Source organism: Primulina tabacum, chromosome 14, assembly GCF_025594145.1.
Source record: "Primulina tabacum isolate GXHZ01 chromosome 14, ASM2559414v2, whole genome shotgun sequence".
Taxonomy (NCBI): Eukaryota; Viridiplantae; Streptophyta; class Magnoliopsida; order Lamiales; family Gesneriaceae; genus Primulina; species Primulina tabacum.
In genome coordinates, this window is record NC_134563.1 from 30,713,816 (window position 1) to 30,730,425 (window position 16,610).

At 32.3% G+C, this 16,610-nt stretch overlaps 1 protein-coding gene across 2 annotated transcripts; it reads left to right on the plus strand.

The window, feature by feature from the left end:
• Positions 1-2,714: 2,714 nt before the first annotated feature.
• On the plus strand, positions 2,715-5,972 carry LOC142524578 (indole-3-pyruvate monooxygenase YUCCA6-like). Of its 2 annotated transcripts, none has more exons than XM_075628615.1 (4): positions 2,715-3,626; positions 4,482-4,730; positions 5,402-5,524; positions 5,614-5,972. In XM_075628615.1, the coding sequence occupies exons 1-4, from the start codon at positions 2,913-2,915 to the stop codon at positions 5,842-5,844; spliced, it is 1,317 nt and encodes a 438-aa protein (XP_075484730.1). In that variant the 5' UTR covers positions 2,715-2,912; the 3' UTR covers positions 5,845-5,972. The 2 variants fall into 2 exon arrangements, with proteins under 2 accessions (XP_075484730.1, XP_075484731.1); XM_075628616.1 differs by having other exon boundaries at positions 5,451-5,524; positions 5,614-5,745.
• Positions 5,973-16,610: the final 10,638 nt, after the last annotated feature.

Sequence of the window (16,610 nt, forward strand, 5' to 3'; positions counted from 1 at the left end):
TTTTTTGTAATAGATAGATGATAAATTGTATTTAAAAAATTCACACACATAGTATACTTCCCGATAAAAAAAAAAACACACAAGCAGGAGGACTAAAAACCTTTTGTTTGTATGAAGATGGAATCCGCAGTTTTTATTTTTTGTTCACTATTATAAACTCTCAGACTAACTATGTAGCTTAGAAATCATGTTAACCAAGTAAACCACAGTGAACAAGTTTTATGTAACAGGGTTCACCCGAAAGAAATGTCGATGGAGAGAATTGAGCTCATGATAACATTCATTGGCGAAATGGTTATCTAATCTACAAACTTAGACACTCTAAAAGCACCCCAAAAAAAAAAAAATTACATGTGGGAGTAGATAACAAATCTTTGTCATTTTTAATGCGCTAATAAAGATTCATAAAAAAAATTATTTATTCCGCTATTTTTTTTTTAGAAGTAGAGGCAGATCTCCAGGCCCCACATACTAATACACACACTCATTCATCTATATCATGCTTATATGGTTCTATCATGATTATTGACGATTAGTGCTTAAAAAGAAACAACACACACATACACACACATATATAACTTTAAACTATTAAATTAAACACAAATTTTGTAATCGTTAAAGCTCGCTTAATCGTTAAAGCGCGCATAATCCATTTTCTCTACCGTCTATGCTATCGCAATTTAATATTTAATGAAATTGAGGTTATTAATATATAGTAATTGAACAATTTAATTGGATATATGTTTCATTAATCACTTAAAAAGATCTGATTCTATAGATTAATATTTAATGAAATCAAGGTAAATATATAGACAAATTGAATTGTATCTTTATATCGACCCAATACATACATTATCGTTTTAATTCGAGTTTGGGTGGATAAATGGGGCCATCCATTATTGTCGAGGCAGTCAACTCTTCTGTGTGTTTAAAGTTAGGTATTAATTTCTTCGGCCAAAAATATTTAAAAATTTATGTAATTTTTTCACAATTTTGTACATAGTCTATATATATATATATATGGCAAAAACTTGTGTGAGAAGGTCTCACAGGTCGTATTTTGTGAGACGGATCTCTTATTTGGGTCATCAATGAAAAGTATTACTTTTTATGCTAAAAATATTACATTTTATTGTGAATATCGGTATGATTGACATGTCTCACAGATAAAGATTCGTGAGACCGTCTCACAAGAGACATGCTCATATATATATATATATATATACGCACATGAATGGAAAATTACAGTTATACCCCAAGGCTCCGTTTGATACGTGTGATAGGATAAGTAAATGATTAATAATTAGAGTGATTAACAAATGAGATATATGGATTAATAGTATGGTGTGATAAATAATATGGTGTTTGGTATGCTTTTAAAATGATGGATTAATTTTGTAAATTTTATTCTAATGACCAAAATGCTCAAAATGCTAATTAAATATGTATTCTTAAAATAATTGGATAGATAATTAAATATTTATAATTATAATTTACATTTATTAAAATTAATTTAAATATATTTATTAGAAATAAATTTGTAAATATGCATTTATTTTAATAATTAAAATAGCAATAATATTTTGAATGTTAATATTAAATAAATTTTTAGTAATAATTATAATATTATTGTTTTTTCTTAAAATAATTATAAATATTTTTAAAATAATTTGATAGATAATTAAATATTTATAATTATAATTTACATTTATTAAAATTAATTTAAATCATTAAAAAAATAAATTAGAATTGAAAAAATATTTATTTTCATAAAAAAATTAATTAACAAGATTACAAATTTATTAATTTAAGATAGATTTGCATTACAATTTATTTTCTTTAAAATGATTGAAAATAATAAAAATATATGAAATTAATTTATAAAAAAATATAATAAAATTTAAATATTATATTAATTATTAAATTTTCACTAATTTTAATTTTCATATTATATTGAAGAAAACAATTCAAGGGTATTATGGTCAATATACAATCTTATCATGATCACTATTCAAAAAATATTAATTATCACACCCTTTGAGGAGGGATATTTAATATCACAAATAACATGAATAGTGTGGGCTTTCAATCATAATCAAGGGCATGTAGATTAATAAAAAAAGAACCAAACGCGATATAAGGGAATGATTATTAAATAATCATTCCCTTATCATGGCTACCAAACATAGCCCTATATGATAGCCCTCTAGGCACTATGTTGGTTAGATTCTCCAGAACATAGTTCCCAAGTAAGAGGAACAAGGAACACAATTTATCCATTAATATTTAGCAATATTACTTCATCCCAATATCATATAATATATACTTTGATGCGCCATATACATGGGAATTTCTCACCACTAAATATATAATTTTATTGTTTCTTTTCAAAGAATTCATTGACACCAAAGACAAGAATTGGAACCTTTTATGTTATCAAATTCACTTATATTTGGTAACTTATAAGAATATTTTCTATTTGCACCAAATTCTTTTCATTTCAACATGATCAACTTTGGTTATTTTTATCTGAAAGATATAAGAATGAGGAATTTTTAGACTTTGTATAAAACCAAATGACTAAATTAATTTGGAAAGCTGGTTAATTAATTGTTATTTGAACTCAATTTCATTACTAATAAGCACACATGGATCACACACTATAAATATGACTCACCACTTCTTGCACACACGCAAACTTTGGTAGACTTGTACTTATTTCAATTTCAAAAAAAAACAAAAAAAACAAAAACAATGGGACAAGTTCAATCCAATTCTCTCTACCAAAATTCTTCCCCTTGAATGAATCAAATGCGAGAATTCAAGAATCGAGATTCGACTCGGATTATAAGATTGAATAATTTGAATCTTATTCGGGTTTCCCTTGTATATTTACACCATTCTTGATTATCATGGATGGTTATATAAGAGAAATGGAGGTCAAGACTGTTCATGATCGGTACTACAATGGCAAGAAGATTAATACTTCTTTCTCGAGGTCGAAACGTTGCGTTTGGTTCCCAGGCCCTGTGATAGTTGGCGCGGGGCCTTCTGGCCTGGCGGCTGCGGCCTGTTTGAAAGAGAAAGGAGTGCCGAGTCTTATACTAGAGAGATCAACTTGTCTAGCTTCTTTATGGAAACACAGTACTTATGATCGTTTAAGTCTTCATTTGCCTAAACAATACTGTGAGTTGCCGTTGATGTCTTTTCCTAAAGATTTCCCAACTTACCCTACTAAACAACACTTCATTCATTACTTGGAATCCTACGCGAAAAGATTCGAGATCAAGCCTGTTTTTAACCAAAGAGTGGTGAGTGCCGAGCATGATAAAAACCTTGGGTTCTGGAGGGTTTGCACGGCTGCTGCGACGGAGGAGGCGGGCGAGGTGGAGTATGTTTGCCGTTGGCTGGTGGTGGCGACGGGGGAGAATGCGGAGGCTTTGGTGCCGGAGATAGAAGGGATGGAGGAGTTTGGTGGAGATGTGGTGCATACGAGCGAGTATAAAAGTGGAGGAGTCTACAAGGGGAAGAAAGTAGCTGTTGTAGGGTGTGGGAATTCGGGAATGGAGGTGTGTTTGGATCTTTGCAATCATGATGCACACCCCTCGATCGTGGTTAGAGATAAGGTAACACAATTTTTACAAGCATATCTTTGCAATCATGTTGCTCACCCCTCACTTTAAAATTATAAACTGAACAAACTTTCTTTTGAGACAGAAAAATGAGCTTCAGAAACGAATTTTTCCGTCCATGTTTTCTTGTAGTACATATAAAGAATCCGATTTAATATCGCAGTTCGAGTCTTCTACATGGTGGGGCAATTCCCTCGTAATGGATTTGATCCGATTCGACTCCACATTAGTTTGTGCCTAACATGACCTCAGCAACCAAGAGCTTACAAGAAAACATGTGTAATAAATCATCCATATATTTAAATTATTATTAACTTCAAAATTATGCATAACTCGAGAATCGGGATGTTTACTTCATTCATGTATTTGGAAAGAGATGCAAGAACATGCCTAGTTTATCTTTTTGAGGCTTTTCTCTCGATTAGATATGCTTTTTTGCATGAGAATATATAGAGAATATTGAAACATGTCGAAACTTTAAAAAATTTCTGAACATTTCGCATCTCTCTCTTTCTCTAATATCGATTGTCTTGAAAAAGAAAGTCAAGCAGTAAATCGTATATATTCTTGCAAGTTTCTTTTCTTTTATAAAGATGCTATCTTTTTTTAGCACTTGTATATAAATACATACATATGTCGGGGACACAGTTATAAATATAGAACTGAGAGAGCCCATGTTGCGAGTTATTTGATTTTCTCAACTTTCAAAAATAACTTTTCCCTATATATATATATATCATAGTTAGTCTGCATTTATCCTTCCACTTACACGTGTGTGTACTTTTGCTTTGATCAGTTTGATCCCCAATTCATCCTTTTCAATGGGTAAAAATTCGATGACAATTTTAGGTACACATTATACCACGAGAAATGTTAGGAAGATCAACTTTCGGGTTGTCCATGTGTTTGTTGAAATGGTTTCCCATTCGCCTTGTCGACCGGTTCCTACTAGCCATGTCATGGCTCATGCTCGGCGACACTGCTCGATTTGGTTTGGACCGTCCAAGATTAGGCCCTCTCGAGCTCAAGAATTCGTCAGGAAAGACGCCGGTGCTCGATGTCGGAACACTTGACAAGATCAAAAGTGGAGACATCAAGGTACTACGCAATCACTACCCACTCTTTCTCACTTTTCAATAATTGTTTAGCTTTAACTAATGGCACTTGCACTTCTACCTAGTGTGCCAAAACCCAATAGTTTTGTCCAAACAATGATATAAAAAAGGATGCTCTTTTCTTGGTCTACTTTGCATTATATATATATATATATATAACGTATCACATAGGAAAACAAAACTAATGTTAAGATATACATTGTTTAACTATATTATTACCTTTAATTCACATAATAAATTAGACACTTCCAAAATATTATTATTAAAAATTATTATATCAAAATATTTATGTCATTTGAGATAACACTCAAATGATGATAATAGTATTTTATCTTTAAATTGACTTATTTATCTTGGTTAAGTGAAAATGTTATTAATAAAAAATAGAAAAAATATTTAAAAAATCATATATTATTTTGTTTATCAAAATTTTAAACAATAAATAAATATTTTTCAAAAATTCAATTTTTTTTTCATTTATTAGATGAATAAATTTTGATTAAAAATATAATTATTTTTGGGACATGTTAAAAATATTTATGTTAAATTTCTATTAAGATAAGTTCTATTAAGATATATAATATAATAATAATAACAGTTTACGGACAGTCTTTTAAAAAGTTGAAAAAAACGAACTAATCAACTTAATTATAGGTGTGCCCCGGAATCCGAAGACTAAGGCATCAGTCAGTTGAATTCGTAGATGGAAGTATGGAACATTTTGATGCATTAATCTTAGGGACAGGATACAAAAGCAATGTCCCATCTTGGCTAAAGGTACGACCATTTTCATTCAAGAATTTAATCAATCTTAAATTAAGGGACATGTTAATTAATTTGGCTGAATAAGCAATCTATTTCCCCAGGAGAATGATATGTTTTCAAAGAAAGATGGGCTACCAAAAATGGCATTTCCGAATGGCTGGAAAGGCGAACGCGGGCTATACGCCGTGGGATTCACCAAGCGTGGCCTTCTCGGGACGTCCATGGATGCTAAGAACATAGCGAATGACATTGAAAGTTGTTGGAGGGGTGAAGCTAAGCATTTATCAGTCATTTCTTGGCCACAATACAGTTCATACTACCATTGTCTATAATAAAGATCGCCGGAAATTGTATGAGCCGGAACTCTCGTGTAGAGGGCGAAACAAAAACTTCACAATTAAATTTTTTTTTTTTTTGGGGGTTTGAAATATAGAAGAAAATTTATTTAATTTAGAATCAAGCCGAGTCGTTTTATTTAATTCTATTAAACTAAATTAATGATATTAAATAATGTATATAGTTTAATTCTATTAAGTTAAATTAATGATTTAAAAATTAAATATTATTATATTAGTCATAATATTTTTACCTGTTAACAATTTTTCCGTATCATTCTTATGAGAGTGATTTTTTTTTTTTTTGGCTTAAAATTTTTACACACCAAAAAAATTCTAAATATCAATTCAAGCAAAAAATTTGTGATATTAGAGGACATTCTACTAATATTTTCAATAAGAAGCTGCGTTTGGAAAAATACAATTTTATGAACCTCGTGAAATTATTTTAATAAATATGAGCAAAACATTTTTTCTCAGTGGCATATAAGATTATTAACCATAAATCACGACTTCGTTTATTTAAAAAATGCATAAAACCTACGAAAATTACGAGGATCATCTACTATTTTCTTAAATGAAATCCACTTAAGCTATATTTCAGATAGCTACACAATAATGGAAATAACTACAAAACCCGTTGAAGCAAAGCAACTACGTTGACAAATGAAAAGGTATTCTGAATTTCTGATAAAACAACTTGGCTAGGTTTTTGAAAAGCGTTACTGTACACTCCTCCGGCCTGGATTTTAGCATTTGCCATGTAAAAAATAATGCATCATTTCTCTTTAAAACAACAGAAGTATAGGATATGTTTAGGCTGTAAATTCGGCATACCCAAAATATAGTTTATAGACAAAAAATTTAATTCATATATTTCGATCATTCAATTCAAATAATGGTGTTACACCTTAAAAAAATAATGACAAATACTCAAGAATATGTGTTAGATATATCTCCATTAAAATCCATGACTCACTTCTGTCAGATGTTGTAACGCCCGAAAATCCGGTTACGTAAACTGCATGCATGAAAATTATTAAATTGCTAAAATATTTTAATTAAATGATTTTGGATGCATGACTGATATATTTTGAGTGATTAAATGATTAATTGTGTAATTTTGTTTGATTTCATAATTTAAAGATTTTCAGACGAATATCGGTGGTTGGCTTGGGATAGAGGAACGGAGACGATTAAGGTGTTAAAGATTTAAAATCTAAATTTTTATTTTTAGTCAAGAAAATATTTATTTTAAATAATTTAAGGATTTTAGAATTTTTAAAGTCAAATTTAAATTAATTAGTGGGAATAATTAATTTTATGTAATTTATAAGGAATTTTGGGAAATAAGTATTTTTAAACCTTTTTTTAATTTGAGGTCTAATGATTTTATTAATCTTAATGGACTTATTTAATTATTTAAATAACCAGGGTTAATTAAATGTTTAGGAAACCTTTTTAAATTCTTTTTAAAAAGTCCTACACACGCCTAAACCCTAGACATACACACACCCACACATACCGAAACACACCACACAATTTACGTGAAATTGGAAGTGAAGGTAGAACATCGGCCAAAACTTGGAGATCTTGGGCAAGTGAAGTTTTCGATTTTTTTCTCGTTCGTTCTTCGATTTTTCTCCTCGTTATTCTTTCTTACAACGATCACCCGACTCTCTTGCATGCATCCCAAAGTGGGTTTTCAGTGGGGTTTTGACGAAAAAAAGAGTAGAAATCATCCTATGTTCGTCACCGACGTTACACCGCTTCGATATTCATATTTCGAGCGTTTTAAACGCAAAAACACGTTTCTAAACTTTCTTTTTTTGCACCATTCCAATTCTAATATGTGTGTTTTATGTTTTGAAGTATGAAAATTATATTGATCAAATTATTTAACGTTTTGACGATTATTAAAGTTTTGACCTTTATATGCATACATGAGACATGTTATGAATTCTAAGGGAATCGCTATCAATACGAGACATTTATGGATTGAAAAAAAATTTCGTTTAACAGGTAAACGAAGTGGTCTGGTCCAAGGTGGCTCAAGGGCTTTGTTTGGGAGAAATAGGTTTGGAAATGGCTAAGGAAAGAGATGGGGCTCGAACGATGGTTCACGGGGGCAGTTTAGGGCTGAAAAGTTTATGTTTGAAATTTGGGAAGAAAATATTAAGGTTTGAATTAATTCGAATTCGAAACGCTTCACGGTTTAGCTATTAAGTCATTAAATCGAAAGGCTCGGGTTTAAATCTAAGAAAAATACTAGAAGTAAAAAATAAGCTTATATGATGGATCAGGATAAGCTCGAGTCAAGAAAAATAAAAAAAAAGTCAAAATTGGGAAGTCCGAGGCCTAGGGGTAAAATGGTCATTTTACGTCTCGGTAGTTCGAGAGGTCTAGCAGTGTCCCGAGGAATCATAATACATGCTGAATGATATTTTAAAATATTTATGATGGAAATATGATATTTATATGATATATGCAAAGGTTGTACGATTTTCCTGAAAAATACTATTTAACGACTTTTGGGATAAAACCATATTTTATAAATAAAAGGAAAGGAAAAATATTTTGAATGATGTGAATTGACTGTAGCATAAAAGATATGATTAGGGATATCGTGGAGGAAAAGCCTCTAAAGGGAGCCCGTTTATGGGAGAAGACCCCAAAGGGAGCCCGACGATCGTATTTCCACGAGAGTTGCTTGACGCGACGCCCCCAGATAATTGGTGTATATAGATTGATCAGTCGGCCACATGATGACATGATAAAAGATAGTCACTTTTAAGGATCAAACTTCACCTAAAATTATATATGATGATGAAAGGCTATAAAATTTATGACTTATTTACGCTTACAAGTTTATGATAGCTTATTTTAAATAAAAGTATCATTTTTAAATGAATGTGCCTGTATATATATTATTTTTTATGTATGATTAGAACGTGTTAAGTCATTAGATTTACTTGGTTTGGATGATCGCAGGTGAGAATGATTTTGATGGAGGCGTTGACGCTTGAGTGGATCGGGTTCGACAGTACACTCCCGAGGGACTTTTATTTTTTGCATTAGTTTAAGATTTAAAGTTTTAAAATAAAGATTTGGAGGATTATTTTATTAAAGATTTTTTGCTTTGTTCTGAAGTTTATTCCATTGGATTATTTTAAATGGACATACGATTTTACAGTTGACGATTTATGGATTTTTATGCATTTAAGATTTATAAATATTAGTTTTTGTGTTGGATGGTTTTGAAGTTAGAGGAAAAAAAATGTTTTTTTAAAAAAAATAGTAGTGTTTTAAAGTTAAAAAGGAAGGACGTTTCACACGCATTCCATGACCTGCTTGGTTAGATCACACACCGAATTATGCACCAACGAGAAAGTTGATGGGTGGACGGATGCCTTGGTTACCAGCCTTACGAGCATCATACAAAGTTTTATATTTCGTTATGTACTTTCTAGTTTAGGATCTTCTTTGACTTCTTTGCTCATATAATCGTGTACCACTCCACTCCTAACTATTCTCATCCACCTATTCAAGATATAATGCTCTGGAAGTCTTTTGTCCATCACATCATATACTTTCACAGTATGAAAACAAAATAATCCATTCATATCAAATTTTTGGCAGCTACATGAAATTATCTTGGTGCTAGGATTAAATGTTACTCTCAATTCTTTGTCCTTATCGATTAGCACAACAACATATTCAAATAATGATTGGGTTTTATTTTTATATTTTATGTAAGCAGCTGCGAACAAACAAACTCCATTTAAAATAAATTAAAGACAGTGGGGGTATAAATCTCTTAAAGTTCACGCAACATAGGAGAACTCTCTATCTTTAATCTCGGTAATTTTTTACTTGTCTAAAATTCACACCATAGCTCATTGTATCATTTGTTCTCAAAGACATGTTGGAAGTGCTTAAAAAATTGAATTATTTCTAAGTCGGGCTTCATACAAATATTGATATCAGAATTGACTCTATCACTAAGTTGTGTGCTCCTCATACCAAGCGTAAAAGCCTTCTTAATGTAACAAGCTACCCATTTCTCCTTTATACTATAAGTGGATTGTAGTCATGTGTTTTCACGAATATTATATTGTGCTAGTAGAACAATCCATGCCTCCTCAAACTAGGTCTCATCATCAATACCATACATGCTCTCTTAAAATCAGTTAAGAAATTAGAATCATCCTTCAGCAAGTTTCCCAAGTGCTTGATGCCATTTTGCATTAAGTGTCATGTGAACGATCCATGGAATATCTCAGGTATCACCTTCTGCAAGGCCTTTTCCATAGCTTGATCTTAGTCAGTGAAGATAGTGACATGTTTTTTTTGCTTGTGTGCTTCTAAAAGGTTTCGAACAACCATTTAAATGATGAGGCACTCTCATCATACAAAAGTGCAGCACCAAAAATCACCGCTCCTCTATGATGATTGAAACTTGAGAAGATATCAAGTGGTCGGCGAGCAGGGTTCGTATAATACGTGATATCAAGTGACACAAAATCACCAAAGTACTCATAGTCGATTGGCATTCTTGCATCAGCCCAAAAACATTAGTTATTTGTTCTTCCTCATCCATCTGATTAGCATGGTAAAATGATGGATTTTTAGATAATTTTTGTTGAAAATATCGCATCAGACAACCAACTTTCCTATATAACATATTTCTTTATCTTTTGGATCGAATATAATATTTAGCATCCAACATGGTATGACCGATACCATCTCTTCCTTGAATTTGAGTGCCTCAATGAAAATAGGGAATCAATACATTTCTGACCTTCAATGGTTTAAAAAATAGCTACTTGTGGGTTCACAATTCTTTATGATCCAAAACAACATTTATTCCTTATGCGGGCTCACCCTAATTAGACATATTCTATGCATCAATTCATTCATCATAATTTCAGAACTCATTTTTATTAGACTCATCAAATCATGGTAAGAGATTTCTAGTACCATCATCTCATGATTCTTAGGTATCATGATATTACCGCAAGAACCAATTGATTATGGTTGCATGCAATATGGTCCATTTATCACATATATCCTGATTGGATCTACAATCACTGGTATATCGAGAGTTGTTGTAGAGGCCCGTATTTTCGTACTTGAAAATTTGCGGAATAATTTAAAATTTTTCTTTAAAAGTAAATAACTTGCCTCATTCATAAAATAAACTGATAAAAAGTTTCAATGTTTAAAAGTAGTAGCGGAAGTAAATAATGTTTCCAAAATAACAACTTAAAATAATTCAACAAAGTAAAAACCGAGTTTGGAATAACAATAATAAGTGCTGAAAATGAGGTCCTCGGGTTCCTACTACTGCCGACCCAAGATGGCTCACTGGTCCCCGCCCTCGGTCCCGACCCCATCAGTACCTACAACAATCAAGTCTAGTGAGTCTAAAGACTCAGCATGCATATATCATGGATAACAAGTAAAAATATCGTAAAATCTGGCGTAACGTAAAATATCATATCATAGAGCGTATCGTGAAAAGTCGTGCCATGAATAATTATAAATACGTGCATAACTGAAAAATCGTAAGTGAAATGTTTGCTCGATAGAGCCCTGTCATAAAATAGCATATCATAATTTTCTGTTGAGAATATGTTCTACGCAAGTGGCCCATAACATGAACTGAATCGTCTGATCAGACTAAACCACAGTATACTGGGCGGTAGAAATCATCACAGCCCTTGGACTGGATATCCGTACCCATACATGAACATGAACCGGTCAGTAGCCACCGGATGAAGTAATAATCCCATAAGCTGCAATCCCATGAGTGTGAAGTGGCCACAAGACATATCGCATATATCTCAAAAATAAACTTTTATATTTTATGCACATAATATAATTAAATTCATGAGTTATTTTACCAATTGGGTTGGATCGTTCCCAGGCTCGCTGCGACCTAATTCTAACATGAAAAATATGCAAATGATTTTTCCTTGATAATAACTTAGTCATTGATCCCCAAAAACGGCCAACTAGACCAACAACTAGATTTCTAACCATGACTCAGTACCAACCCGAACCAACACCAAACCATCATTTAGTCATGGTCAAAATACGTCTAACATAATGAAATAATGCTCCTAAAAATTGTAAAACTCGAAATTTGGTGAATGGAGGCCAAAATCGTGAAACGCTCTTTCGAGAGTCACTTTGGCACGTTGCACCGTAATTTCTCGTACGACCTCTAAACTTTACCAAATCACAAACGGCCAAAAACATGACCTTCCTAACTCAATAAGGCAATGTCCAGTCCAAGGCCATAGGCTAAAAGCCAACCAAGAACTCAAACAAGCCTCTGAACCGAAACACAAAGTTGCTGTCAAGAAAATTACAGCAGCAGCTGTTGCGCTTCCTTGCGTCGTTTGTAAGGCTAATGGCCATTGGGGCATGAACCACAGACCAGAGCCTCTTGCCAACATCCTAAGGTATGGTTTGAACCATGGCTAAGGGCCCTAGGCCAGCCACAATCCAAGCCAACACCTACGACAAACCCGAAGCTCCATCCGAGAACACATGCTGGACCGTGGGGGGTGTAGCTTGTTTTGCTGTCAAATGAAGGATCCAATGGTTATGAGGTTAACCATGGTCCATGCTAGACATGATAAGGCGTTGTATGAGTCATGGCTAAGGGCTAAAAGCCAACCACAACCCACTTAACACCAAGAATTCGAAACCCAACTCAACAACCAAAAACCAGAAAATGAAACCGGTGGGGCGCTGTTCTTGTTTTATTTTTAAAACCGATGGAACCATGAACCAAGCCATGAAAGGGCATCTTGGTCACGTCCTAGACATGTCGAGGAGGGGTTCTAACCATGGCTACAGCCCTTAGGGAAGCCAAGGTTCGAACTCTCCCCTTAGACAAGCAACAAGGAAAAATCGAGTCTCATGAATTGCGACATGGGGTGTTGCTGTCAAAAATGGTTTCGTTGGGGTGCATGGACCGCAACTAATGGACCGACACCTCTCTAACACATCCTAGTACAAGCCTAGAAGCAGCCTTGGTTGCATGGAATCGAGCCAAACCCTGAACAACAAAAACAAGCCAAAACCGTGAAGGCACAAGGAAAGAGAGCCGAAAATCTGCACTTTGTTTTCGAAAATGTTGCTGTGGTGATTTCGGTTTTTATCAAGGTTCAAGCACATGTAATGGTTTAAAAATAGATATATAACTTGATTGAAGAGCAAAGAAATAATATAGACATGCCTTGGAAATTGTTTTGAAGAAAACAAAAATGATACGACGACACGGCGCGGCGGAGACGGAGTGTTCTTCTTTTGTTTTCTCTCTTGTTATTCCTATGAAGACTCACGATTTTTTTTTCTCTCTGAAATGCTCTGAAATTTCGAAGAAATGGAGAGGAAAATGTCTAGGGAAGAGAATGGGAAGTTTGCAAGATAAAAGGGAGAAATAATGAACCTTGCTATCTTTTGAGTTTGTGAGATAAGGAAATAATAATGATATGATTTGATTTGAGGGATAATTAGAGGTGTGCATGGCCGATTTCTAGTCTAGGTTCAAGGTGAAATATTGCTTAATTGTTTAATTATTAAAGATTAAATGGTGAGGGAATTATCTACCAAGAACGGATTAAGGAAATGCATCAAGTGGTGAGTTGTCAACTATTTTAAATCTTTTAAGGGTGATGGCCGAAATCTCTGGATAAAATGGGTAGGAAAATTGCTTAATTAATAATTATTGAGGATTTAAAATTGAATGAATTATCTATGCCCTGAAAGGATTAAGGAAAGATATCAAAAATGGAGAGTTGCCAAAAGTTTTTAATTAAAAGGGGTAGTGGCCGAAATCTTCATTCAAAATAAGGTAGAAAATTGCTTAATAATGTATTTTAACTCTTTAGAGTTTTATCTACCCATTAAATATTTTAGTGAATTAATAAATTAATTATTGAACCTAAAAAAATTTATTTACTACTTATCTCAAATTACTTAAATAATTCCTTAAACATTCTTTTACATTAAATTAACTTATTATTTATCTCAAATAAATTCTAGGAATGTTTTCTTAATATCAAATTTTATCTTCATACTCCAACTCCAGTCCGGCCTCACTTAAACTGAAAAGATAAAACTAAACTACTGCGTAAAATACTAAACAATTTTAAAGAAAAGAATTTAAATCCTCATGCATAAAATCATTTTAATTTAAATAATAGTAATTATGCATGACTTATACGTAGTCTGATTTACGGGTTCTACAGTTATATATGAGTTTGATAACCATGAGAAACATCTCATAGTATACATAATGGCATCGTGCAACTAGAGAATTTTTTTCCGAAAACATGCATTTTGCTCTTGCTAGAGACTCCATGAACATTTATCTCTTCAAATTACATAGGATATCCACGCATATAGACAAGCCGGTGAATCTCCTACTACAATTCACTGGCTCCTAAACGTTTTGTAATTACACTCAATCTCACCACTTAATGACGCTCGCAGAGTTACTAAATGAGTCAAGGAATAACACTAGAATATAGAACATCGGTGTTGTCTCAGGTCATAAGGACTAATGGTCTACAACCATAACCATGAACTTCTCCACTCGAAAAATGATAATCAATTGGAAAGTTCGAGTAAGGATAATTCGATGAACTCATCCTATGAGCACACATCTATATTTTTTTAAGATCTCTATGTTAATATCAATGAAATGTGGTACACATGATCACAAATGATAGTCTCGAGTTCAAGAGATCTTTATCCTCCTTTTAAGCAACTGAATTGACAAAGAAAGCATTGAGAATATACAGTAATTTAATATGTATTTCATGATAGCCATCCAACATACGATCTTGTATTTTATGCATTATAGTTTATTCAAAGTCTATCTATACATCTTGCATCAGTTAAAAAACAATTTTTTGCTAAAATAATGTAATTTATATTAAAATAAATATTGTTTTTACATATAGCCAATATATAAAAGCCTAAGTCAGCACTTAGCTTACGGGGAACCTACTCTAATAATCAATCCACTTATTTTATATCGCAAGACAAACCTATGCCATTTCGATATCTTTTTATATGGGATGAGGATATTAGGAATATAAGTAGTTAGGCATGTCAAAACGAGCTAGCAGAACGGATTGGCTTGCAACCCGCCTTTATGCTGGCTAGTTTTTCCTATATTGTGAACAACAAAATGCTGGTGATGTTAGGATCATATATGTTGTAGCTGATATTAATATATAATTAGGAACTATATATTAACTAAATACAACCGCATCCATTGATGATATCATTAATATATAATTAGGAATTATATATTATTCAATCACAGACACATCCATTGGTGCAGTAGATATCAGTCATGGCTCTAAATTAAAAAGTTCTCGATATTTATTATATAAAATTTATTATAATCTTCATTTTCAAAAACAAAAACTCGTGCGGAATCCTTATATATATATATATATATATATATATATATATATATATATATATTTAAAGTTTTAGTTTTGACGTTCAAAATATTTTTTGAGCTTCGTTTGATTTAAATTATTCATAAGGCGTTTAGATCTGTTTACATTTGGGAATTTAACGTCGACTCAGACTATTCCGATTTTTAAACGGATATAACACTTCTTGTAATTCCCTACAAATGGATCTCTTCTTTGTTCATCTAATCAGGTCCACGATTAAAAACTTAATTCTTTGTTTAGATCGCACTATAAATATAAAATAATTTTGCGTCGAGACTAGATCATCTGAATTCCAGAAATCCGGCAGCGATGTGGCCGAAAATTTTTTCTTGTGAAAATGGGGTGGCCGAAATTTTAAGATGGAGAGAAGGAAAAATTTTGGTTGTCTGCCAAAATCTGTGTAAAACATGTATTATTTCACATGGCCCTCAATGAAATATTTATAAGCTATATATATATATCAATACATCTATACATACATATACACATATGTAAATGTATAGACATGTACGTAAAAGTAAAGAACTATTATTTAATATCCTAATTAATTGTTAATAAATTAATCAATCTAGACCCCTCTAATATTCTATACGGATCATGTAGATATAGTAGTTATCATTACTAACATTATTATTTAATTAATACATTCTTAATTTACTAAGTAATTAATTATTAACTCATTATAACAACGCCGATGTACTGAGGGTACAAATCTTGTTCATAAAATAAAAATTGAAAATTTCGAAGATCAAAATTTCCACTAATCCATTTTTTGGCAGCTGCCAGTTTTGTGAACTCCTTCATTAAAACAGGCAGTACCACTCTCCTAACTTAATATGTAATTAAGCTAACTTCCACAATTTCTATTACATAGAATCCACTTATTTAATGAGCAATATGTTTAATCTATATAAAACTACAGTCGCAAAATTAAACTCCTTGAACTTGATTATCTCAACGAGAACACATAATCCAATACTTATATTACCCTCAATGGTTCATGGATACAGCTAGTCGTAGATTCAAAACTTCATGTGATTCAGAATACCATTTATTCTTATTCCGACTTACCCTAATTAGCCTTATTATTTTCATCAACCCCTTGATCATGAATGTCAGAACTCAAGTTTGATTGCACTCATTAGATCATAGTTAGAGCATATAGTAAAATCGTCTCATGATCCCGTAGGTATCACTAATAGTACATTCAAGAACTTTAAGTTATGGTTAGCATACAGTATGATCCCTTCAACTTATATATCCCGATCG